Genomic DNA, 26,648 nt, shown 5'->3' with positions numbered 1-26,648 from the left:
CAAGAAAAAAAAATCGTTCAAGGAAACAGTACTTGAAATAACCAATTCCATGAACAAACCAGTTGGGGTTTACTTGCCAACCTACCTAAAACAAACTCTTGAAAATTTGTTCATCCATTTATTTAGGTGCTCTCCTCGATCCATTCAGTGACTAATCTCATTTAACACTGAGATGAAACTGTTCTAGACTTTCACCGTATTTACTTAAACCTGGTCCTTGAAAAATGTTGATGTCATGATAATTTATTAAAGTTTATCTAACAGTTAAGATTTCTTGGTGATAACCTGATAAGTCCATGATCTGGCCAATAAAATACCTGCTGATCTGACATTGATTGTAGGTTTCTATGTAAGCCAGCTTTTCTGCTTTTTCTGTACAGAATTTGTTGTACATTTCAATGTTGACTGACAGTTTTACAAGGACAATCAATAACAAATTATACAAAAATCTACCCACTGTTTTGTCACTTACAAATGTACAGAGTATAATTAAATGGAAGGGTGCTTTCTTTCACCTGGTCAGAAAGGTGGCACAATGGAGGGCAGTGTCTATGGAATTAAGGTGAATAAGCTTTAAAAGATGCCAGGGATTTGTGTATTAGAATGTTTACAGATATATTCAGAAGAAAAGTCAATACTGCTGCCTTGTCAAGCAGTGGTGCTGTCCTCAAAATAAAGCCCAAACATTGGACCATAGTTCTATGATCAGATTAACATTACTGTAAATTCCTAAACATAAGCGAGGAATTTATTTTATCTTGTAATTTCGCGAGAAGCATCACTCGCAATTCAAAATTATTCGCTTTTATTTTTATATTGCTAAAATACATGTAAAGACTCTTGCATGATCAACAGAGCACTCGCGAATTTATATTCTCGCGGTTTGACATATACAAGTCATTTCACAATATCAAGTACTAAAGCTTGCTATATAATCTGAAAATGGTATGTCCTTGCAGTTTCATAAATTCAAGTATACATGGGGCATTTCAAATAGTTGATGCAAAAGTTGGCATTGTAACATTTAATATTTAAAAAGAATGCAAGACATCTATAATATTGTCATCCATTTGCACACATCAAAAGCAATGAGTGCAAATATTCTATGAAGCAAATTATGATGATCCACTCTCTATATTACAATGAAACTGGGAAATGGAAACATGACAATTGATTAATATTTGTTCTACAATTTGAAACACCTATTCTTTTACAGCATCATCTAGTTAAAATGAATATTAGTGTTGATTCATGACATGAGAGGTGCAATTAGTCATGTACATAACAATTTGAAACTAAACCAAGAAGTGGTGCTTATGTTTCTCAGGTGCACAACTAGGACCTGAAGCATCACGATGTCAATACTTGAAGTTCTGCACTTGGTACACCACGCTTCACCACATCCCCTCTTTACAACCTTTCCAATGATACACCATGCAACTACCTTACTAAGACCTTACTTGGTGACTCCATCCCTCCCACCCCTAGAATGACCATCTCTCAAATTGTGCTCTCTGATTAATTCTTTTAGAATGATGCCATGCTGACAACTTGTCTGAACTTCTATGATGTATGGTTCCCAATTTGGGCTTGTATACCTCATCCCAAGTTGGGCTCATTTGTTTTTAAATTGCTCCGTTTTAAGAGGTCTTGGCCCAAGCGACCCAAGCCTAATAAGGGCCAAAAGGGACAAGGACTACGAAATCACAATTTTTATTCCCTCTCTCTCCTCTAACCCTCAAAAATGCTACATACAATGCCTGTAATTTCTGATAAGGTGAGAGTAGTCTAAGCCACACACATACCCTCCCCTCTCCCCAAGAGATTGCTAAAAAATGCAACCAATTCTTAGAACCTTTGTAATTTCAGTTGGATCCCCTGAAAGAAATTGTCTGGGGTGGTAACCATCCATCCTCCTACTTGGGAAAAAATTATACATATCTGTGCATGGCAACCAAGATTATTTTGATGCTAAACAGTTGACAGAGATTTTATTCTCAGAGCCACTATCATGGGTTCTTTTTCTGAATCACTGTAATGAAATTTAATCAATAAGTTCAACATTGTTTTTCAAGAATGCATCTATTGTAGACACACATGTTTTAAATGCAATTCTTCAAGTTATGTAACAAAGCTGTTTTCCTCGATTAAATCTCTGATTAGGTCAGGACTTTAATAAATCAGTAGATCTCTTTTGACAGATGCCTTCCCAAACTATTTATAAACAACAGCAAATTAAATTTAGTCCAATACTGTAATAGGGAGAACATGAAATCATGCATGAATCCCAGTGTAAATGGAGACATTATCTGATAGATAAACAGAGCCATTCCCACAGTCCTCTGGATCCCATCCCTTTATCAAAATCTACATAATTACACAGCCAATATCACAAACAATTCTGTAAAAACATACATTTAGTGTTCATTTAGCTTTTGAATTGTGTGAATTGTAACTGCATGTAGAATACCCTATGATGAGTCACCGTTTGAAGGTTTCAACATTCATTTATTAAATAAACATAATCAAACTTTCATATAAATCATTATCCAGTATTATTCCAAAACTTTTATTTCTCAGTTAATAATGCCAAACATTGATTCAACAGTAACTATACTTCTGGAAGAGAACATGTTCTCATACTTTCCCCTTTTTATACCAATTAACAGAATTTTATGAACATTGAGCCCTGATACATAGCTTGCACATACATTTGTACAATATCAATTCTAATTGTCAAAACTCACCATTTGAAGTTCCCTATTGGCTTTCACCGTTGAAGTCGCTGCCATTTTGATTTTTTTGTATTATAATTCCTCTGGATATATACTAATTAAAACAAATCCATACCGCAGGTGAAAATCCATAAATAAAATCCAATATCACTGTGACTGAACTGACATTAACAGGCAGACAAGTTTTGGTGTTTTGTAAATATTATAATCGCCCGTAGTGGTGAATTGTCAAATCTGGTGACCAAAGCTAACATAAAGCCACATTAAATATTGGACAGGATTCATTTCTCTCTACATAACAAGCATATACAAACAGTACATAACTGAACGGTTTCCATGTGCCGTACATTGAGAAAATTAACCAATCATGTCACAGATAAGAACTATAAGAGAGTAAAACGATCAAACAAAATATGAATAGTCAGTGCCCAAATACAAAGCCGGCATACTGTTCCAAATTTAAATGTCAATTTCTCTAACTTGCATGGACAGATCAGTTTTATCTACCGGTACATATCCCGAGTAGTTCTTCACAAGCCATTGTCTACTGGTATACAACTTCTCTTCAAGTACAAATATTGTTTAAGGGGTTTAATCAACTGCATTGTTCAAGATGGAAAAAAGTAACCGAGGCCAAATCTGGAGAACTATTGGATTATAATAGTATTAATGTTCTAGTTCAACCACTCTGTGAGATACACTGAAGTATCAACATTATTTATTAATCCAGCATCGGTCAATTAAAGACCTAATTTTCTCTCATTAATGCCCGATTAATGTTTAATGTAATATTAATCCTCTTAATAGCTTATTCATAGGTAAATTATTAAGGTGTACATACACTACATGCTGGTAATACGTAAACATATACATTTAAAGTACATGAAATGCATGCTCATGAATTATACTTATAACTATAAATAGATAAAGTATCACTCCCTGTCAATTAAATATTTAAATAATTAAATATAAATAATATTGGTACTCAATTAATTTGCGGCATCCTCAGTCCATATCATGTAATATTCACCTGAGGATGGATGTTAAAATCCAGAAAGCACTAGCGATTTGAATATACTTACAGATGGAATTCTTTTTACAATGCAATTTTTTACATATCATTTTAATAATAATAAAAATGATTGGTTTTTATATATAGCACTTTCCCAGCGCATGCTGCTCAAAGCGCTTTACAATACATTATTACCCCAGCAGACCTTATATCAATCTAGAACTTTCTCAGCTTCCTGGGAAGCATACAGTGCAAGCTGTCATTGCAGGTGCTAAAGAACTAACATTCTAACAATATCTTTTACTGTCTATAGCCAGGTACCCCTTTTACACTTGGGTGGAGTGAGGAAATTCGTGTGAAGTGCCTTTCCCAAGGACACAACATCGGTCCTGCCATGGCCAGGACTCGACCCCACGACCTTTCGGTTGAGAGTCTGACAGCCTTAACCACTAGGCCACCGACGCCACATTAAGTACATATATCATTTTAGTACAGATATTTAAGAAATAAATTACATGCGGGTATGAATTGCAATGATTCACGCTGGCATGTGCAGTTTATGAAAAGTATGCCAGCATGAAGCTTTGTTGTTCCTACCCTCCTGTACTTAATGAAGTTCATTTCTTAAATTCACACTCCACTTTCATTTCTGTAAGAGTTTTTAGCAATTAAATAGACATACTATATTTATCTGTACTCATACACACATTCTTTAAAACTGCAACAAATTTATGAGGAAATGGCAATCATTACAATTTGAAGATAATAATATAATTATTCAAAAACATGAATGAAACTGTATGAGAAAAGGTGTGTGTAGCTAGCCTGAAACTGTATGAGAAAAGGTGTGTGTAGCTAGCCTGAAACTGACTGTATGAGAAAAGGTGTGTGTAGCTAGCCTGAAACTGACTGTATGAGAAAAGGTGTGTGTAGCTACCCTGAAACTGACTGTATGAGAAAAGGTGTGTGTACTAGCCTGAAACTGACTGTATGAGAAAAGGTGTGTGTAGCTAGCCTGAAACTGACTGTATGAGAAAAGGTGTGTGTAGCTAGCCTGAAATTGACAACTCCATTCTCAGTGGTAAAGTTATCTACAATTTTCTTTCTTAATTTTCCTTCATTTTCAAAATAAATTTGATTTGAATAGTTCTTTCGGATTTTATAACATTGATAAACATTGCAGTTACCATTTAGTATGTACATATGATGATATATGGCAGTTACGACAGTAAGAATACACGATGTCAAAATTCATTTATTTTTTCCTGAATTATTGAAGTTTAAAAAAATTCTCAATACTCAAAATTAAAGTTAATCCTTAATAGGCAATTTGATCTTACTTAGAGTTGTAGAATAGCTTGTAGAAAAGTTCATAGGAAGGGGACGAGGAGGAGAATAAAATATGCTTGTGGACAAATTCTCACTGACTGATCTCCCCCCCCAAATAATACGCAACTTCCAAGATATCAGCTCTTCTGTGATAGAGGTACGTTCAGTGTTCTGATGAATGCTTGGGTGGGTACAAGATGTATACACATACTATGGACTAGCTATGTTATCGCAATTCACCTTTGAATTAGAACGCTTTGACCGATATAGTATTGCGTTGTGTGACGACACAATTGAATCTGTTTGTAATACAATTGCGAAATGCAACAGAAACTCTCATTGGTCCATATGTATAAGTCCGCCCAAATTCCCTTATATGGGAGTAGTCAGCATTACAAAACATGAAGGCCAAATGGAAACAAACTTCAAAGGAAGAAAGAGAAAAAGTTGTATTCTCGTGTTGTTGTCTCATAAATTTAATATCAAAATATTCCTAACATATTTTCCTACTATACTTGTGTCCAAACATACCTTCAAATATTTATTAAAGCCCCATACAACCCAAAAACCCACAGCTTTTGATGATTTCGTTCGTAGACGTAGCCATGTTAGGTAGCCAGTCAATTCGAATCCCGTTTCATTTCCATACTGGCACAATAGCGTCTAGATGTGAACTAATACCCCCACAAATATTTTAGCTAAATATTTTAAATAATATATCATCCCAGTTCCATTAAATGATAATTATTCAAATAGCTAAACTCACTGCTTTCATTAGTCAGGGCCGGTCTCCATCTCTGCCACACGAGTGTTAAGGGCCATAATGGGCTTATGTAGCATTTTCATTAACCAAGAGCTTATTTTACCTATACAAAAACTATTATTTTTTAATTTCTATTAATTATTCGTGTTGATAATAAATGAAGAGCGAATACATTACTTGCAACCAATTTTATGAATAGATACCAATAGTAACAGAGTTCGAATTGACCGGCTACCTAACATGGTTACGTCAACAAACAAAATCATTTGAAGCTGCGAGTTTTCGGGTCATGTGTGGCTTTAATGAATATTTGAAGGTATGTTTGGACACAAGTATAGTAGGAAAATATGTTATTAATAAGATTTTTTTATATTGAATTTATGAGACAGCAACACAAGAATACACCGATAACGCGATATCAGGCCTCAACCGTGCGCAGCTTTTGGTGCCCCGTAAATCGAAGGTTTTTATAAGAGCTGGATCTGTAGCTCTGTTCCGTCACAATATTTTTTCAGAGAGCTACAGTTCTCCAGGTAATAATTTTCTAGTCCGTCCATCTTATCTGCATGATCACCGGTCACCTGAATCAGCCCAAGAAAATGGGCGGGCTGTAATCGGCCAATGAAAACTCTTGTTGTATTACATCGAACATGTCATTCAAACTGTTCGATCGTCTCATTCAATTGTGTCGTCACACAACGCAATACTATATCAGGTAAAGCATTCTAATTCAAAGGTGAATTGCGATAATACGGATAACAGTAATGAAAGTGTCAATTTTGTTTATATCAGCCGCTGGTATACATTAAACTGACCATATCAAGAATAATATTTGATTGAATTAGGCCATGAAATTAAATGAAATTATCTTTTATTTCCTCTTCTGCACAAGTGAAATGGTGATTATCGATTTTTGTTTGAACTATTTTATTATTAAATACTAATAAATTTACTAATATTGTGTGTCCCTGCAGTTTGGGTGGTTGCATGATGTCTGATAATCGGCCTAATTAGACAATATATCAAGGCAGCGATAAGCATTTGTACCCATCGAATGTTGGCAATAATATGTTTGCGTCTCACTGTGCATAAGAGTTCCACAAAGGGAGAGAACTATTGGGCAACTCGGAAATTGCGTATTACAGGCCCAATGGAGAGACTCAACCCTAGTAAATATACACACACACACACACACCGAGATTAGAGCGTATGAAATCATATATATCAGATTCTGTGTATTAAGATTCTGGAATTATTTTGATTCTTAGAATTTACAAAACTGGGGGGGGATCCTTTAGTCAAAATTAACTAACAAAAATAACATCAAATTATAGACCAATTTACTTTAGTTACATCTGAAGTATACATGTATAGAGATACATTTTTCAAAATGCAATCTTGTGGGGATCCAGGTTAGAAAAGGTTCTCAGCACCCCTTGCCTGTCGTAAAAGGCAACTAAATGGGGCGGTCCTTCGGATGAGACCGCAAAAACCGAGATCCCGTGTCACAGCACCTGGTGTGGCATGACCAAAATTTTGCAGCCCTTCACCGGCAGTGGTGACGTCTCCACGTGAGTGAAATATTCTCAAGAGGGACGTTAAACAATATTCAATCAATCAATCAAAATGCGGCACAAGTTATTTCCCCTGAATACAGCGGACACAATCCTCAATTCATAGCATCAATATAGGGAATACAGATAGAAAATTTTCTATATCTGAATGTAATTAAGTGTCAATTACAGAATTTTCTAAGAATTAAAGAGTAATTTCCAGAAATTATATAACTGTACAAAACTTTTAGCCAGCTCGACCTGCATTGCAATTACTCAAATGTACACAAAAATAATTATGTTTGCCCCTCCTCCATTTTTTTTTCATATGTATCATACTTTTCCATTATTATCACATGAAAAGTTGGTTATTTTTACTTAATCTTGAACATGTACTTAGAATATTCCAGACTTGCAATGACTGCATCTTACCAACTGCTGAGCAATTCGATATTTGCCCCTGGACCCAACAGCAGAGAGACGGGCTATTCTCTCCCTATGGAGATTTATCATCTGTTTCCACGATGCCATGATTTTTTTAAAAACTTATTTCCTTTGCAATTAATCAGTGCTCCAGTAGACAAATTCATTCAATACCACAGGTAAACAGAGTCTTCACATTTCACCATAGTTCCTCAACAGTTACTGTTAGAGTGCAAAGTTTGACAGAACCATAAAATCTTCAGCGTGACAGATACAGCCATCAAAAGTACGTACTCTATAGCATGTCACTCTTGTGAAAAAGCACATTCAAGAGAGTCACAAAATCAAAATAGCCAATTTATGTACCAAGCACACCCAAAGCATGATAGACCATGTCGTGAAAAAGCGCATTATGTTCCAGGCAATGATAGACTATGGGCCGTTCATGATACCTTTGCGGCATTTGTACAGTCTCTGGGGAATTTACAACTGATTTCTTACTGTTTTCCAATAACTATTTATCAGGTGGTCGAGGGTAATGATGATTCGTCTGTCTCGGTCACCTTCTCTGAATGACAATGACATAAATAATAAATTCACAGGAGAAGCCACCAAGGAAATGGAAGAACATCATATCCGTGCACAACATGGAAATGGCCAATTCTACCTGGGACAACACAAATTGCTTCAAATTACAATAAATGTTGATCCGGCTCTTCAGAGTGCAGACATGGGTAGTTTTGTGCAATGGTTGAAGAAGCAGAAATTTAAACATAATTAGTGGAGGCAGCTGATTTCAAAAGATCATAACAACTCCACAATCTGTGATGCTCTGCAGTTACATGATATGATGTGCACAGGACAATTCACATTTTATCATCAAACTGTCCCAAGGCTGATGGCAAACAAACAGAAGCACACTATATAGGATAATGTCATTTCTGAATACTAATTAGATACTAATAATCTCTGTTTAATGTGCATGTAAAAATGTATAGGTTATTGATAGTATTGGGCTATATGGCATACGAAAATAATGGAAATGTGGGGTTGAATTTGTAAATAATTGTTTTTAAAAAATCATATCCCTCATATACCTAACACATTCATTCTTAGCTTTGATATGATTTGGAAATTATACAAAGATAGACAGTTACCATCGTCGCAAACCACGGTTTTGAGTCCACACACACTCCCTCAAAATGATGTAGATGGAGAGAATCGATTAGAAGCACCCGTGGGTAACCAACGATGGACAGATACAAGAAATACTAAAAACTTAAACCCGAAAGTGTCGGAACCAATCTAGATATAAGGTCAAAATAGAAATTATATAAAGCAAAAAAATTAAATATCTTAGAATAATTAGAGAAAGTTTACTATTGTCAAAGTACCTGTATGTATATGTATGTAAAGAGAGAGATTGGGGGGAGAGAGCGAGAGCTCATATGGAAACTCACTTCAACTGAATCTAAAGAGAATTCTAATTCACTTGCAGAGACCTTTAATTCAGTAACATCAATTTCGAACAGAATTAGAGAGAGCGCTAGAAGAACATGTCTAAATCAACCACAGCTGTCCTAACAAGATTAATTATCTCCCCTTGTGTTCATCTTAGAAGTCTGAAGATATTAAATAATAGCTATACCAAAATGCATTCAACTGCTGTTGCCATGAGTGAGTTTTGTTGATATATCACTTGATAAAATAATAAGCTAGAAAAGCTTCCAATTTTATCCTTAACCAGATTCACTGAAGAACAAAATGTAGGTCATATAAAGCATTCAAAACCATGAGGTGAAAGATGATAGGCGAAGATGACGAACAGTGATCAATCTCTTAAGATGTCATATGAAGAAGTTTAGTTTGTGAGAACAGACATAAGTGGACACACTCTACCAGTCACTGAAGCTCAAACTGTAGACAAGAAGTACCAACAAGCTGAACAAGCATTTCAATAATCATAATGTAGAAAATATCATATCTATCAACTGTGAAAGAGGGAACAGAAGCCCTTGCCTTTAACCCCCTCAATCCTATAAATGGACACCAGGCATACATGTATGTTCAATTTGAATTACAATTTTACTGCTACTTATCTAATGACTGTTGCAGTGTATCAGGATGTACAATACATGTATATTATTCTTTCCATGCATGTACATAACTTACAATCACATCCAGAACTCTCTGCTGCCGTATCCGGGTCCTCACTCGAAGAACAGCTTTCTTCATTATTCTGGACATTGCCAAAATACAGTGACTCTCAATTACGTTCCTGTCTCCTCTTTTCAGAGTGGACTACCACAATAATCATCAACTTTGATATTTTCCAATTTCAAATATTTAAATCCCATTCTGATCCTTGTCCATCACTTTACAGTACAAGCCTTCACACAACTGTGTCTGACTTCCCTCACTACAAACCTGTACTGCAGACCAGCAAGAGCCAATTTGGATCCTTCAAGACGGAATTGCAGATACACTCCGGAAAACAGTCATAGGAAGTCTTTGACATACTCAATGGCTTAGAGCGCTTAACAGCATCAGGAGAGCTTAGAACGTATTTCTGACACTATTATGAAACAATCCAATGTAAATTACTTGGAGATTAATACAGAGGAGAGTGCATAACAACACTTAGTTCTTCTGATTTGCATCAATGACAAGGAATTTTATGGCAATATCTAGAGAGCGAGGCTTTATCTTATTGCACAAAATTGACATTGTCCATATCTGAACAATTTATTACGCATGGAAAAGCATCTCTTGGCACAGTGTAATCAATGGTTGCAATAACAGTTTAATTAATGGTGGAGCCTTGCTGAAGTAATGAAGATAATCGCTCCTATTTTGGAGAGTTAACTTTGATGAAATGGAAAGGTGATAAAGCACCACAGTACTCAGTCATGCATTACTGTTAGACAGTCATACAGCAGCATTAACCAGGATGATTTGGTCTAAATAAAGATTTCAAGTCCAACTTAACACTGACTAATATGGCCAAACGAAGTACTATTCTCAAAATCCAATTTTTGTTCCACATCAATTAAAGTATCAACAGTGCATCGAAGACTTTGCAGATTGAAAATTTCACTGGTAGAAGGTAAAATTATTCACACACAGTTAATGTTTAAAACATCAACACTTTTCACACATTAATCCAAATGAAAAAAAAAACTGCAATAGAATTTCCAGGGTCACTCCCTTTTATTGCTTTGAAATATCTGTGGCCATACAACATCTATCTGTGACAAGTCCTTCTGAGGTACCTGGTATTTCTCAATGATTAACTTTTAGGGCACCTGTTATAATATTACAGGGGTTATATTTGCCTTCCTTGATTTTGAAAGTTTATTGCAATAATTTAAAACTCAATATAAGCGGGAGGGTGGGCCTCCCTGTTTCAAAGCCGCAGTATCAAATGTACACTAGATAATTCAAGGAATTATTCATGAAGTCAAGAATTTTCTGCTTTTGTTAGCTTAGAAAAGTTGAAATTTTATCTCCTTGCATCTCATCAGATGAAATTAATAATTGAAGAGATGCCCAATACCTTGAACGAATGCATGAGCATCAACTTTATAAACTAACACTTCTAACATCAAGTTTTAACATCAAGTTTTAAAATATCCAAGCTTTTTTCTCTAACATGTTTTATGTTACCAATTTCCAAAATATTAAAACATAAACTAGTATGTGCATGATGTATCTGTTAAAAATGACTACGTCGGAAACACCTACTGTGCAGACTTCTTAAAAAGTGATTTCTCTTACAATCAATATAATCAGAGGCCCACAGGCCTTATTGGTCACCTGATTATCAATAGCCCTATTAAGCAAATATCATTAGCAAAATTGCAAAGCTTTTAAAAATATATGAGCTGAAAATGTAGGCAGGAATCCATAGTTAGTGCGCATAGTTCTTTTATCAAACTACAATAACATTTTCAAAGTTAATTTTAAACAAGAGATGTTTGTAAAACACATATGCCCCCCATGGTGCAAAATTGAAAAGGGTTATACACACACACATCATTTAATTGAGAGTAGTATCATCAATTCAAAATATTGAGCAGACAATATCTTCCTATGTCAAGAGTGGATTGACCATGTGACCTAAAAATCAATAGGGGTCATCAACTCCTGAAGATGTACCAGTGTACCAAGTTTGATGTCTGTCAAGTAAAGGGTTCTCAAGATATTGAAGGGACAGTATATTCCTATGTCCAGTTTGACCCTTGACCTTTGACCATGTGACCTCAAATTCATTAGTAGTCATCTTCTCCTGATGATGTACCAGTGTACCAAGTTTGATGTCTGTCAAGCAAAGGGTTCTCAAGATATTGAACAGACAGTATATTCCTATGTCCAGTTTGACCCTTGACCTTTGACCATGTGACCTCAAATTCAATAGGGGTCATCTTTTCCTGAAGATGTACTAGTGTACCAAGTTTAAAGTCTGTCAAGCAAAGGGTTCTCAAGATATTGAACAGACAGTATATTCCTATGTCCAGTTTGACCCTTGACCATGTGACCTCAAAATCATTAGGGGTCATCTTTTCCTGAAGATGTACCAGTGTACCAAGTTCAATGTCTGTCAAGCAAAGGGTTCTCAAGATATTGACCGGACAGTATATTCCTATGTCCAGTTTGACCCTTGACCTTTGACCATGTGACCTCAAAATCAATATGGGTCATCTTCTTCTAAAGATATACCAGTGTACCAAGTCTGATGTCTGTCAAGCAAAGGGTTCTCAAGATATTGAGCGGACAGTATATTCCTATGTCCAGAGTAGATTGACCCTTGACCTTTAACCTTTTGACCTGAAAAACAATATGGGTCCTCTTCTTTTTATAACCAACCTACATATGAAATATCATTACAATCAAGTGAATGGTTCTCAAGATATTGAGCGGACAACTCATGGTCTACTACATGGGGTTAAGACCAAGAGTTTGACCTTGACCTTTGACTACATGACCTGAAAATCCATATGGATCATCTACTCTCTAAGGAAAGCCTCTGTATCAATTTTGGCTATTATCAAGCAAAGGGGTCAAAAGATATTGAGCGGACAACACATGGGCTTAAGACCAGAGGTTTGACCTTGACCTTTGACCATGTGACCTGAAGGTCAATAGGGATCATCTACTCTCCAAGGGCAACCCTTGTACCAAGTTTGGTATTTATCATGCATAGGAGTCAAAAGTTATTGAGTGGACAAAACATGGTCTACCACATGGGGTAAAGACCAGCAGTTTGACCTTGACCTTTGACCATGTGACCTGAAAATCAATAAGGATCATCTACTCTCCAGGGGCAACCCCTGTACCAAGTTTGGTTGTTATCAAGCAAAGAGGTCAAAAGATATTGAGCGGACAACACATGGTCTACAGACCGACTGACCGACAGTTGCAAAACAATATACCCCCTCTTTTTCAAAGGGGGGCATAAAAATTATAATTACGAAAAGATAATGGGAGTGTTCCCAATTTTATTTTTCATTCAGATTTTTTCAAGAAACTATATGAATATATATCGTCGACTGACCAGTTTCGGTGACTTTAGTGATAAACCACAATTTTCTCATTAATCTCTTGGATTAAATAAATAAATAATACACCTACCTTTAAAGTAATTAAATTCCTTTACTTTCATCCAAAAATTCCAATTCCATTGGTACGTTAAATTAAATATATTTTCGTAAACATGACACTTAGTGCTCCTAAACCGGTGACATCACCTATGCCAAAAGTTTGTAACTGTTAAAAATATATATAGGAGGAATGTGCAACTAAACGTCAATGAATAAAATAACATAGTGTAGAATTCTAGATTTTTGGTATACTTCATATTAATTTGAAGGTTTGCTTGAAAAAGTAATAAGTAAATGGGTTTATTTTTGAGGTCCCCATGTTGATTTTTTGCATGCTCTCCTTCTAGTAGTTCATTTTTGGAGAAAAAAATTGAAGACGTACTCTATATATGTTTGCAAACACTATGGTGAAATTGATGATACAATCTACACCCGGAAACGACAACACGAACACGTAAACAAAAGGTCACCAATTCTGGTCAGTCATTGAAATAGGGCAGTCGACGATATATCAGCTCATCTGGATAGAAAGAAGAATTGATAACTATACATGTAAATGTATCATGAAATACCCCTTGTAAACAATCCCCCCCAATACCTGCAGATTTAAGATGGAGATGCTTCCCTGAACACGAGGTCTTCCTTTGAGTGCTTCCTGTGGGTTTTTACCCAGAGCTTTTGCAGTTAACACTTTCCATTTACCACTTGACTTCCACATTTTTCAGCTTTTCACTCCCAAATGTTCAGAAGCAATTAACTTCCAATTTGAACATGTTTTCTTACACAAAATCCTAATGATACAATATTGACTTTTTCATAATAATGTGACAGTAAGATTTTTCTTTGATCTCCTGTGGTTGTACTCGAAGATAAACCATGAAAGTAAAATCTCCAATTCTTTTTTCCCCTTCACACGGAGGTCATAATATTTGCATCAAATTGTCACTAATTTCATATGGTCTACCGCAGCTTCATACCATGCAGTCAATAAAATGGTTTTAAAATCCTTTTTGCTTTTTAATTCCAGTTCATCTCGATTTTCTTTTGATATCAGGCAATTTACCCATTTTAAAAACACCAAAGGAATCTTTATTACACAAATTTAAGTCTTCAAATCATTTTTTAAATTCAATTTTTGATATTTGTACAAGTCAGGAAAAACTTCACATTTCCTCGAGAATGGTTTGTCACCATGCATGAATCACACCGATTTCAAAATGTTATATTTTGGGTTTGGGCTCACAGAGTTGTGCTAAAGTGATCCACAAATCCTTTGTTTATAAAATCAACCATTTTCACCGGAGATACATCCTATTACACACGAGATGTCTTGTTCACAGAATTAACCAAACTTCAGGGTTAGGGTTAAAGCTAACCTCACACTTAGAACTACAGGAATTATGTGTTGCAGCAACTCACCAATATATATATCTATAATGACAGATTCTCACTTCGGGGCATATGATACTCTGAGGAAATTAACAATGCATTGTTTTTATAAGCTTTCTGTATTCCATATTTTATGTTTCAGCAATTAATTGCCAGAGAGCTATCAAAATAAAGTCAGGTTCATAATTCTATGAAACAAGGATTATTGACTTTGATGTTCAATGGATCAAAACTGAATCCAAAGCAACAAGAATACATGCAATCATTAAAATTCATTCACACTACAAGTCTAATATAAGATTTTTTAAACAGTGAAATCCAGCACTCCTGTGTCTTCGTGGGGCCCTAATTTTGAGAGAACACCACTGAGGAGATCCAGATTTTAATACCCTATTTACACAACCAAAAACTCCCCTCAAAATCAATATATGACAAGGGCACCACCAAAAAAAAACCATCCTCTTGCAACTTTGCACCACCATTAATATTCAAAGATTAATTACTAAAACCTTAACCTTTGACCCAGATTATTAAATACTGATTCTCACATAGAATGTATGAAGCTGAAAGATTGAATGTTATTTTAAATTTCATTGTGCCTACAACATTGTTTGTCATGTATAGTATATGACCTTGACCTATAACTTTTTGACTTAGAAATTTACAGGTATCTCTGGTCATTGTTAGTCTAGTGGTTACTAGGGAGTTTGCTTCACATAGAGGCCTGTGTTCGATTCTCAATCCCAGCACCACATCAAACCTAGCAAACAAAGCACCCAACATTAGTGCAAGTCAAGGGGCTTTGGATTTCATCTTAAAAACAGAGGTCTTGTGTTACAGTAGGTGTCGGCATGATAAATATATCATACTGCTGTGACCTTGGGTGCCATGCATCTTGGCAAAAATTGTGTCTTTTTACCTAAATCTGATGAATCTATTTCTAAAGGCAAAATTCTCAATAGGGGTGTAAATCAACATACAAAAACAAAATCCTCCCATCTACAGTATACATGATATAATCAAATCGTATCCTTTCTAATTTTGGAACAGCATTTCTGACTATTATAACCTTGACACAAGTCCAGCTTTTGAATATAAAATTAATAGGCATCCTCTCTTCCCAGTCTTACTAACTCACTAACTAATGAAAAGAGAAATTTAAGTATCTTATATATTAGCACCCACTGAATTTTTCCTTTATGGCCCTCTGACCCCATACAGTAGTCAATTGGACTGTTTTCTTCTTATCAGCATTCTTTGAAGCAATAATGAGCAAGAATGAGAACAAAAGCTTTTGATTGGATGATAATCTTTTCACAACATTATTACAAATAAAATCAATGACTGTGACCTTGACCTACAACATCTTTTTGATACTATTCATCAAAACAAATCTTTTGCTTTAAAATATTAAAAGTCAGTTCCAGCTGATAAAATTCAAAGCCTTTACCATAATTATAGAGTTTTTTGAAACACAAACCTTTCACTTGGCAAATTAATCAAATCTAATATCCTATACAATACCCCTTGCTTGTCGTAAGAGGCGACTAAACGGGGCGGTGCCTCAGATGAGACCGCAAAAACCAAGGCCAAGCATCATAGCAAGTGTTTTAAAGATTCCTTCCTGCTCAAAGGCCGTAAGCACCAAGCATAGGCCTAAATTTTGTAGCCCTTCACCAGCAATGGTGATGTCTCCATATGAGTGGAGAATTCTTGAGTGGCGGGATGTTATTAACAATATACAATCATGCAACCATCCTATATAATAAATGAGTTTATAATTCTATCAATCTGGACAATGAAATGAGCTATCACACTGGACTGTTTGGTGGCCAAAATGTTTATATAAATGGTATATTTTGGAGAGACTGCCTGGTATAAGTAACAAAAAAATTAAGGTCATCTTGATCGTAGAGTTAATGATGGAGTGAGCTCTATATACAAAATGGAGGAGTAGGTTCTATACAGCTATCAATTTACCATAAGACATCCTGTTAACACATGTGAATAGAAGAATGACATGTGTTGATCAAAAAGTCATCAAAATACTTAATTTGGCAGTTTATCTATTTCATTATAAGAAGCCTATGTATTCCAACATCAAGATGAAAAATTCATTCATAATATTATTTGATTATTTTCTCAATTTATAGATAAGTCATAAAACCTCCCATATACTGAATGATTACATGCTAATTTATGATAGTTGGTTGTATAATTTAGTACAGACAATCTATAATTAAACATTGATCTTTAATGAGAGTGACATTATCAATAATCTATACTTTTACAACTCCACGACAAATGTATCATTTCATATAACAATTAATTGGATCAATCGATGAACCACAATCTACGACAGGAAATCTCCAATAATTTTCCCATATAAACACTGCCTAGTCTGTATTGATCAAAAATTTATTAAACTCATTCATTCCAACTTCACGGTTAAATTCAGACCATGCAGTTTTCTTCCTCTTTCCCTCTAACACAAAATTGCCTCATCAAATATCCAGGACTCCGTTCTCCCCCTCCATTATGTAAGAGTGATGTTCCTTGGCAACCATGAGTCAGACAGAGAAGTTTTGTAGTTGAAAAAAAATTTAAGTTTGTTTTTGTATATCTTTAATCATTCCTCTCAATCTCCAAGTCTTTTCATATTCTGCGTTCTATGTATTCATATGCATTATGTTCAATTAAAACAGCTGTTAAAATGCTGGCTTTTGTTTGTTATGTGAATTTTCTGGTCTACCTCATAAAAATTTCATTTTGACAGTCTAGGTATAAGTATCTATTTACACTTTAAAGTTCTGTTCAGTTTACAATAGGGTGGTTAGAGAGCGATAAGCTCATGATCGCCTAGCAACAACATAACAAAATACTTTCATTTTCCTCACATGCAAAGGGAAGTAACTGCAAAAGTTTATTTATGTTACTGCTCTTCAAAACACTTGTAGTTAGTTGCTGAATGGATCTGAACTATAACATTAATGAATTGAGATATTCCACCTCCATAGTGGTTTAATTGTAGGCATCTAAATGGAAGTTAGGAAGTTATAGAATGTCAATTATTGCATTACTGATCTGAAAAACTTTAAATGGAATACATACAGCACTGCCTCAAAATTCACCAGATGTTCAGTGATTAAATCATTCACAAAACTAACACAAAGTCCTTTGGGTGAATTTGCTGAAAGGGTCTTCTTCTGTTTACATTGGTGAAATCCAGTGCTTAGTCTTAACCTAATTAACATGATATACTGAAGTCTGCTACCCTGCAGAAAATAGCAAGTATTTTCAAGCTGCAGTTGACATGTATATATATCAGCATCTCTGTGGAATAGTCCATTTTTCCATATTCTTTTGAAAGAAATCTTGGTGAATGCAACCTTCCCTGGATATGTTGAAGATTCAAGGAACCTCAGCTAACAAAAATTTCTATATGACCAAAAAAGGGGACCAAATTATTCCATTGCATTCTAAATGTCACAATAGATCCAAATATATCCATTACTGCTTGCATGGTTACAACATGCATATCTTTTAAATAAAATGAGGCTTCCATGTTTCTGCTAACCTGACCCACTCTAACCCCTACCCTACAAATGTAATGTTTAACAAATTGTTATGAAGAGATTATTGAATCAACATTGTTATACAGTTGACACTTTTATCAACTTCAGAGGTAATTACTTAAATTAACAATGATAAATGAGCCTCTTGTGCTCTATGTTATAATATGTCGCAAGAAGATTGTAAAGTTTGAGGAAGAAATCATACTTAAGCAATTTATTTCCTACATACATACCTCAATTTTGTCTAGGATGTTACATGTAGCAGAAACACAAAAATAACTGTTTTTGATTTAATACAATCCTAAAATCAAAATATCTTGTATCTTAATATATTCTCTCCTCAAATATTGTAAAACAAGCTTTCTAACTGCTTCCTGAATCCCTCTGGAGTGGGCCTTTTTGTCACTCTGCCTTTTAATTACCACTACTCACAATCAAAATATGGTAATTTTCGCTCAAAATACGGTCACTCCCGCTCAAAATACGGTCACTCCCGCTCAAAATACGGTCATTCTTGCTGTACATGCATCCGCTTTATCTCCTAATTTCTAAACTTTGATTATCATATCACACTGAATATCGTAAACCATTGTAAGATTCTAAAATCTTACACCCATCAACAGTTACTATCTTGAATTCAAAATAATCATTATGATAACCATACAGTATCCGGGTTGAATAGCAGAGTGCAAACTTACTTCAATAAATATATGTGCTTTTTCAATGTAAGCTATTTCAAATTATAGACTGTGTGATCAGGTTTTTTCTTCAATACATTAGCAACATTAACACAATTGTAAATGGAATATTTAGCTGTCATTCTGGGTTTAAAAACCATTGAATTCGTTCTCTGTCAAAACAAATAGTTAATATCAAAGGTACTCATACAAACTTTTACAATGATCATAAACAATAGGCATTTGGGCCAAAGTGCTCACTTGAGTCAAACCTGTTTTGACTGCAAGTTATGGAATGAAGAAAATTAAACCAATACTATATAAAAACACTTTCATATCAATAACTACCTCATATCAATAACTACCTTCTTGAAATAAAGACTTCATTACACTATCCAAAAACTATCAGATGAAAATTGGATGAAGTGCACAAAAATATTTGAAATTGAAAACTACAATTCACATTATTTAATAAAAAATTTAGCCACTTAGGAAAAAATACATTGAAAAACCCCTGTGGGACTCGAACTCACAATCTACATATTGTTACTTAGCCCACTTATCTAATGCCAGCTGGGTAACAAAATTTGAAAGGACAAAGAATGCACAACACAGATTCTTCTTAAGGCATTTGTGCTTTCAAATGAATGAAAATCTTTAAAAATCCTAAATATTCCTATGTAACATAATACTATAACATGACAGGAGACCATGAACTACACTGCATGAAAATGAGCATTGTTCTGAGCCAATCACTAGATCTGTTCATAACACTAGTATTACTAATCGAGAAGACGGATTTCAAATTGACATATCCTTTGCACAAACGTGAATGACAACGATGATAATGTCACCACCAAACAATCGGACATTCCCGATTTTTGCCTCTCGCTGACAGCATCCAAAATATGCAATAAGGTACGTCAAATATATATTTTTTCCAACTATAATAATATAGGCTATCCGAATATATCTGTCCATAGCGATGTATTATATAGTCTATATAGTGTAGTATTCAATAGACTTTGTGATGAGTAATTCGCACAAGTCTGTACTGAATTTAATATTAGCAAGTAGCCTTAATTTACAAGTAAAAACGTATATTTTGATGTGTTTTTCCAGGTAATTATTTCAGATGTCATGGGTGCAAAGCTTTTGTTCGCAAACTTCATAGCAGGGCAGATCACTTCTTTTCTGGTTGCAATGCAGATTGTTCCACCAGACTCTGCAAGCCCATGTTTACAGACAAGCAAGATCGCCTTTGTAGTCGTACCTAAATGCATGTGCTTTCATTTAAATTTTGATATATAGACCAGCCATTGTTTATATAGTGTAAAAGGATTTGATAATATGTATGTGACTTGTTGTTGGAGAGGATTTTTTGCTGAATAGATGATTTTAATAAAATATTTATGGATATCTTTCAAAGTGTTTTTTTGTTGTTGTATAGTTTTGTTAAAGTTAATGGTCAAACACACTTGATGTTGTGTTAATATATGATACTTGTACAATGATTAGATTTATATTTTATTTGAAAAGACAAATATTTATTTTCATGGTAAAATGTCGTGAATATTGAGCTTTGAAAAAAGGTCGTCGCGCGCAAAATCCCCCATGGGGATTTTTAAAAGTTGCCATGTATGTAGTAAGCTTTTCTGAGCCAATCACTAGATCTGTTCATTACACTTATAAGCTGTTCTGAGCCAATCACTAGATCTGTTCATAACACTAAGCTTTTCTGAGCCAATCACTAGATCTGTTCATTACACTTATAAGCTGTTCTGAGCCAATCACTAGATCTGTTCATAACACTAAGCTTTTCTGAGCCAATCACTAGATCTGTTCATAACACTAAGCTGTTCTGAGCCAATCACTAGATCTGTTCATAACACTAAGCTTTTCTGAGCCAATCACTAGATCTGTTCATTACACTTATAAGCTGTTCTGAGTCAATCACTAGATCTGTTCATAACACTAAGCTTTTCTGAGCCAATCACTAGATCTGTTCATAACACTAAGCTGTTCTGAGCCAATCACTAGATCTGTTCATAACACTAAGCTTTTCTGAGCCAATCACTAGATCTGTTCATAACACTAAGCTGTTCTGAGCCAATCACTAGATCTGTTCATAACACTAAGCTGTTCTGAGCCAATCACTAGATCTGTTCATTACACTAAGCTGTTCTGAGTCAATCACTAGATCTGTTCATAACACTAAGCTTTTCTGAGCCAATCACTACATCTGTCTGTTCATATGAAACAACCTATTAGCGATATGAGCTTCCACAGTCTCCTAATAATACTAAGTACCTGAAATGGCTTGGAATATTATAATTCTAACAATTTTGCCAAGTGACCATGACTTTAGCCAGTAGACATTTTAAGACTTACTCCCTAATCATAAGCTGCCTTTATGCCAAATACTAACTTCTAACAAGGGTCAGGGCACAATGTGTAGCCATAAGATTCATTAATTATTGTTTAACTGTCCCTTTCGAGAAGATTTCACTCATATGGAGACGTCACCACTGCTGATGAAGGGCTGCAAAATTTAAGCCTATGCTCGGCGCTTATGGCCTTTGAGCAGGTAGGGATCTTTATCATGCAACACCTGCTATGACAGGGACCTCAGTTTTTGCGGTCTCATCCGAAGGACCGCCCCATTTAATCACCTCTTACAACAAGTAAGGGGTACTGAGGTCCTATTCTAACCCGAATCATAAAATGTCTTTGTTCCAGTGCAAACTTTTATTCAGTAACATATAATCTCTAAATTATGAAAGTATGGCCCAGACAAATATTTCTAACTTGACCTTGGTAAAGACCTCACTTTCAAATTCATTCATATTACACCTTAATATTTTTAAGAATTTCTGAACAAAGTTATCTAATAATTTGGCGTCTTGGGGGCTACTCATTCCTTTCTTAACAATCTATTATTAATAAAAATATCTGGCTTGATCCTATCATCAAAACTGTCTGAAGTAAAAGAGTAAACAACCCTGCCTAGGGTCAATATTGTGGCGTCGGTGGCCGAGTGGTTAGGCCGTCAGACTCTCGACCAAAAGGTCGTGGGTTCGAGTCCTGGCCGCGGCAGGGCTGACGTTGTGTCCTTGGGAAAGGCACTTTACATGAATTTCCTCACTCCACCCAAGTGTAAAAGGGGTACCTGGCTATAGACAGTGAAAGATATTGTTAGAATGTTAGTGCTCTAGCGCTTGTAATGGCAGCTTGCACTGTATGCTTCCTAGGAGGCTGAGAAAGTTCTAGATTGATATAAGGTCTGCCGGGGTAATAATGTACATTGATTATTGTAAAGCGCTTAGAGCAGCATACGCTGGATAAGGCGCTATATAAAACCAATCATTATTATTATTATTATTAATATACGCAGACTGCACTCTGGGCTGATCCCAGGAGTGTATGACTGGGGCTGATCCCAGCAGGCATCTACGGCTGATCCCAGCAGACATCACAGAACAAGTGAACCATGCCCGGGGCTGATCCCAGCAGGCATCAAAGAAAGTGAACCATGCCCGGGGCTGATCCCAGCAGGCATCAAAGAAAGTGAACCATGCCCGGGGGCTGATCCCAGCAGGCATCAAAGAAAGTGACCCATGCCCGGGGCTGATCCCAGCAGGCAACAAAAGGGAACAAGTACTCTGAGCTGAACCCAGGAGCGATAACGTATTCCTGGGACTGATTCCCAGTAGGCATAAAACTCTGTTAGTCTAAGAAAACACTACATACTAGTCAAATTCTATTAAAAATTTAACAAACTACCTATGTACAATAAGTTATATGTGATGATAAAACTGTGGTATATACCATAATAATAAGCAAAACCAAATATAGACTTGGGGGTAGAATTCCCCTGGAAAGAACGCCAAATGAACGAAGGAATGAGTGAAGCCCCCAAGGATATAGGTTTCAATTATCATTTTTCAAATATGATTCATTATACCAGTAAACAGAGCATGTTAAATTAACTTAATGCTCTCGGTTAAATTGACACACTGTCTGATTAGTTAATGTTAAACATTGAATATTGTAATGACCTAATGATGTCTGACTCCATTAAAGTCATGACCCCAACTCACAGTACACACACAATGTTGTAATACTCAAGGACAGAACAACAGACACATAGGGAAATTCCTTGTTACCTACACTGTTTGCAGGGGGTCTAAACATGCTCCGAGCTTACTTGCTAAATTGCTCTAGAGTAAATAAAAAATTTTTTAAAAGATCTCATTTTTACTGATGCAATCAATATCGCCTCCCAGTACCCCCTCCCAACCTTTCCCGACTGCTTTGGGGTCTGAATCCTTGTCCATGAGACAATGCATCTCACAAAGTTGAAGGAGACTTCATAGTTCATTATATCTATATATACCCAGTTTTAAATGTGCTAAATGTTCAGGAGTTAGAAAAATATTCAATGCATTTTCAATTTATGATCCATATAGTGCCCCACCCTAGAGTCTGAACCTCTGACCCAGGAGTCATGGAGATAAAATTCTGTTGGAAATACAATTACACTATGGCTTACTGGTAGACTAATCCTCCATGTTGAAAAAGGGACCAATATTCAGGATGACAAAAGAAATTATTTTCCTTTGTATGGGACACACCCACAAAGCCAATCAATGATGTAAAACATACAAGAACCTGTTTAGTTCTGCTGCATTCAATGGAGAATCCAGAAAATTGCCCTCATGGTGATCGTATTTCGATATAAGCTCATTAAGATTAAATATAAAACTTTCCAAAATTAAAAGTTCATCAGATACTACAAATGCGGACTGAAATGCTTGAAATAATATTTCTTAATAGCTAACAATCTTTTCAACATTGTGTGATGTTTTCACACAGTATTTGTTAGCATCTATGAGAATAGGAAACCTGAATGAACATCTTTTGTAAAACTACTTTAATAACTGTACGTAACTGTTCCTCGCCTAAGCGACTTTAATCTGTAAATTCGAATGTTCCCATAACTACAAAATACTTTAAAACTTTCCTTCAATAAGGCCAATGAAATAAGTGACAGGTGAATGATTGATATCTAGATCTAGAAATTCAATCATTTGTTGACGGTAAATGTCCAAAATAAAAAGAACTTTAAAAAAGACATTGAAACAGGGGGACTTATCTGAATGCATATTTCATAAGCAAGAGATAAAATTTGTTTTTTAAACATCACAGAAATAGTATGACCACAATGAAATAATTTAAAATAATAATTGCCCATATATATTCAGGAATTCTACAACTTCAGCAGAACACACTTTCAAGCCTTATTTAACCCTGTCAATTTGTGAAAAATATTAAATAAAATTGATGATTTTTACTTTTCAGGATATAAAATATCAAGAAAGTACCTTGTGATTACAAATCTCTGATTAAGACATAATTTTAAAGGTAGTTTATGCATTAATTCAGACATCATTTAGCTATTATAGATAAGCCATTTTGTCAGATTTTTGTTCAAAATAGTTTTTAAAAAATCATATATGCTTCAGAATTCTGCACTGAGCACAACCTCATTGAAATACAAATGCCCATGTTCTTAAATAAATGAATTTCAATGATTGCTTTAGAGTATAATAATATATGAATTCTCTACTTAAAATTCTGCTTAAAATCATAGACAAGTGGGCATTTGTTTAAACTGGAAATCAAAAAGGCTATTTTACGCATTAAGTTAATAAATAATCCTTTGCTGGTAATGGGATAATGGGATAACTACAAATTCCATTAAATATCATCCTCAAAACATAGTATGAAGAATTTGTATTTCTAAAATAAGTATATTGCAATTTGATTTATTAAAAAAAAATTAAAAACTATTCTCAAACTTTCAAAAAATTTGAAAAACTCCTAGAAACCTATTCAATATGTTTTCAAAAGAATACTTTACATTTGCCTTTTTGTTAAAAAAAAAAAAAAAAGAAATACTGGAGATTGTGTCCTATCCACTGTTTCTATTACTTACCCTGTAGACTTTGTCCGGAATTAGGATACTTCCCCGCCGGCCTCCCTGACCAGGAGCCACGCTAAATCGACGCCCTTTGGACTTGTCCTCCATTTTGCATAAACCAAATTAATTATCACAATGTTACATCCAATGCTTTGTAACTTCTTAATTCACTTCCATTTTTAATCATACGTTTTAGTGCCTCATAAAAATCAGACTTTCTCTGTGCGCATTCCAGAGAGTACAATGCAATATAGACTTTAACTGCTCTCCAGTTAGCCGATAATTAACTGACTTTACGTCAAAATAAAATGGATGAAAATCACATCAATCAAAAACACTATCCATCCACTATACAAATTTTGGAATTAAATCCAGTCTTCAGCCAATGAATATAGTCTAATTATCGTCTATTCTTTGGTGGATTTCAGAATGCCTGAGTTCGTCTTTTAATGAACTTGTCACACAGTAAAATGGGTATAAGCTTACTATTATACAGAACTGAAAAACTCCATCCCTTCCCTGGATCAAAATGTATAATATCACATCCTTTGCGGCTTAAACTCTCAATAGGTGTCTACTTGATTGAATTCTATTAAATGTCTCCAATCATTGAACCCCACGTCAGACCCTTTTTACTCAAAATGCCACTCTTTACACCTATAGCAGTAAGTGCTCAACTCACACAAGAAAACTCTTTTTCAATATATGTAATGAACTTTTACCAAATACAGAAACTATTTACATTTATCCACTTCTGATATCATTACACATGCAATGGCCAATCCGTTGTCTCCTCGAGAGTCATCACTGTGTAGCTTTACAAGGATATGCCATAAAACTATCCATGCGGTACTATTAGAAAATTAATTTTATCCAACATTACGTCCAATAAGTATGACGAGGCCCATGCTATCAATTTAATTGCTCTTCGAGTATTTGTGATAACTTAATGTTTCGCCACTTCTGAAAAACTTTCTATGAAACTGATCCGAAATCCAATAGGAATGACTGTGTATGTTGCAGTCCTCTTAGAGGAAAACTCCAGTAGGTATATTCATGCCACAAACAAGTAAAATGTAGTAAGCGTTTGACAGAACGTCTTTTTTTTAAGGGGATAGAGGCTCTAATCTTTTGCAACTAAAGAGTTACGTTGTGAAGATCATGTTATTTAAATGTTTATACAATTTTGGAAATTAAAGTAATGTTATTAAAGACGATCACAATAGTTGGTGTTCTATAGACGTTTTAACTCCATGTTATAATCTGATTGCCACGACTGTTATGTATTTAATTCAATGATCCTCTATTCAGCCAATTGCAAAAGAGGCCACATAAGACAAAATGGCCTTGTCAACTGCAATAAACAATTGATGATCCTTGGACATCAACAAGTCTGTTGCATCATAAACAAGTTTGTTTTGCATAAACTGTGAAATAACACTGCATGATGGTCAACACAGGATTTGCAGGCAAAACATTCTGTGGATTGATGAGCATTAACAAAGCATTGCATGTACATGTATGAAATAACACCCCAAAAATGCAGACAGAGCATACTTCAGAGTGTATCATAAATAAATAAAATGTCACCATGTCCTACATCTCATCA

General features: G+C 35.1%; 1 protein-coding gene and 1 long non-coding RNA gene across 7 annotated transcripts in view; one reads left to right on the top strand and one right to left on the bottom strand.

The window, feature by feature from the left end:
* LOC125680555 (dynein axonemal heavy chain 5-like) overlaps positions 1 to 26,648 on the bottom strand; it is an 81,476-nt gene that overhangs the window by 41,480 nt on the left and 13,348 nt on the right. Inside the window, exon 1 of one of the 6 annotated variants that reach the window (XM_056160950.1) lies at positions 25,055 to 25,844. The exons of 3 other annotated variants lie outside the window; for them this stretch is intronic. In XM_056160950.1, coding sequence (XP_056016925.1) covers positions 25,055 to 25,147 — 93 coding nt within the window. In that variant the 5' untranslated portion in view covers positions 25,148 to 25,844. Of the gene's footprint in view, positions 1 to 2,747; positions 3,209 to 25,054; positions 25,845 to 26,648 lie in introns of those variants that run through there. 2 more of the 6 variants (XM_056160958.1, XM_056160952.1) reach the window with 2 other exon arrangements.
* On the top strand, positions 19,804 to 20,484 carry LOC125680589 (uncharacterized). The gene is made up of 2 exons (XR_007372005.2): positions 19,804 to 19,974; positions 20,179 to 20,484. It is a non-coding gene; the product is annotated as an uncharacterized LOC125680589 (long non-coding RNA).

This window comes from Ostrea edulis, chromosome 1 (genome assembly GCF_947568905.1).
Source record: "Ostrea edulis chromosome 1, xbOstEdul1.1, whole genome shotgun sequence".
Taxonomy (NCBI): domain Eukaryota; kingdom Metazoa; phylum Mollusca; class Bivalvia; order Ostreida; family Ostreidae; genus Ostrea; species Ostrea edulis.
This window is presented reverse-complemented; position numbering and strand designations above follow the sequence as displayed.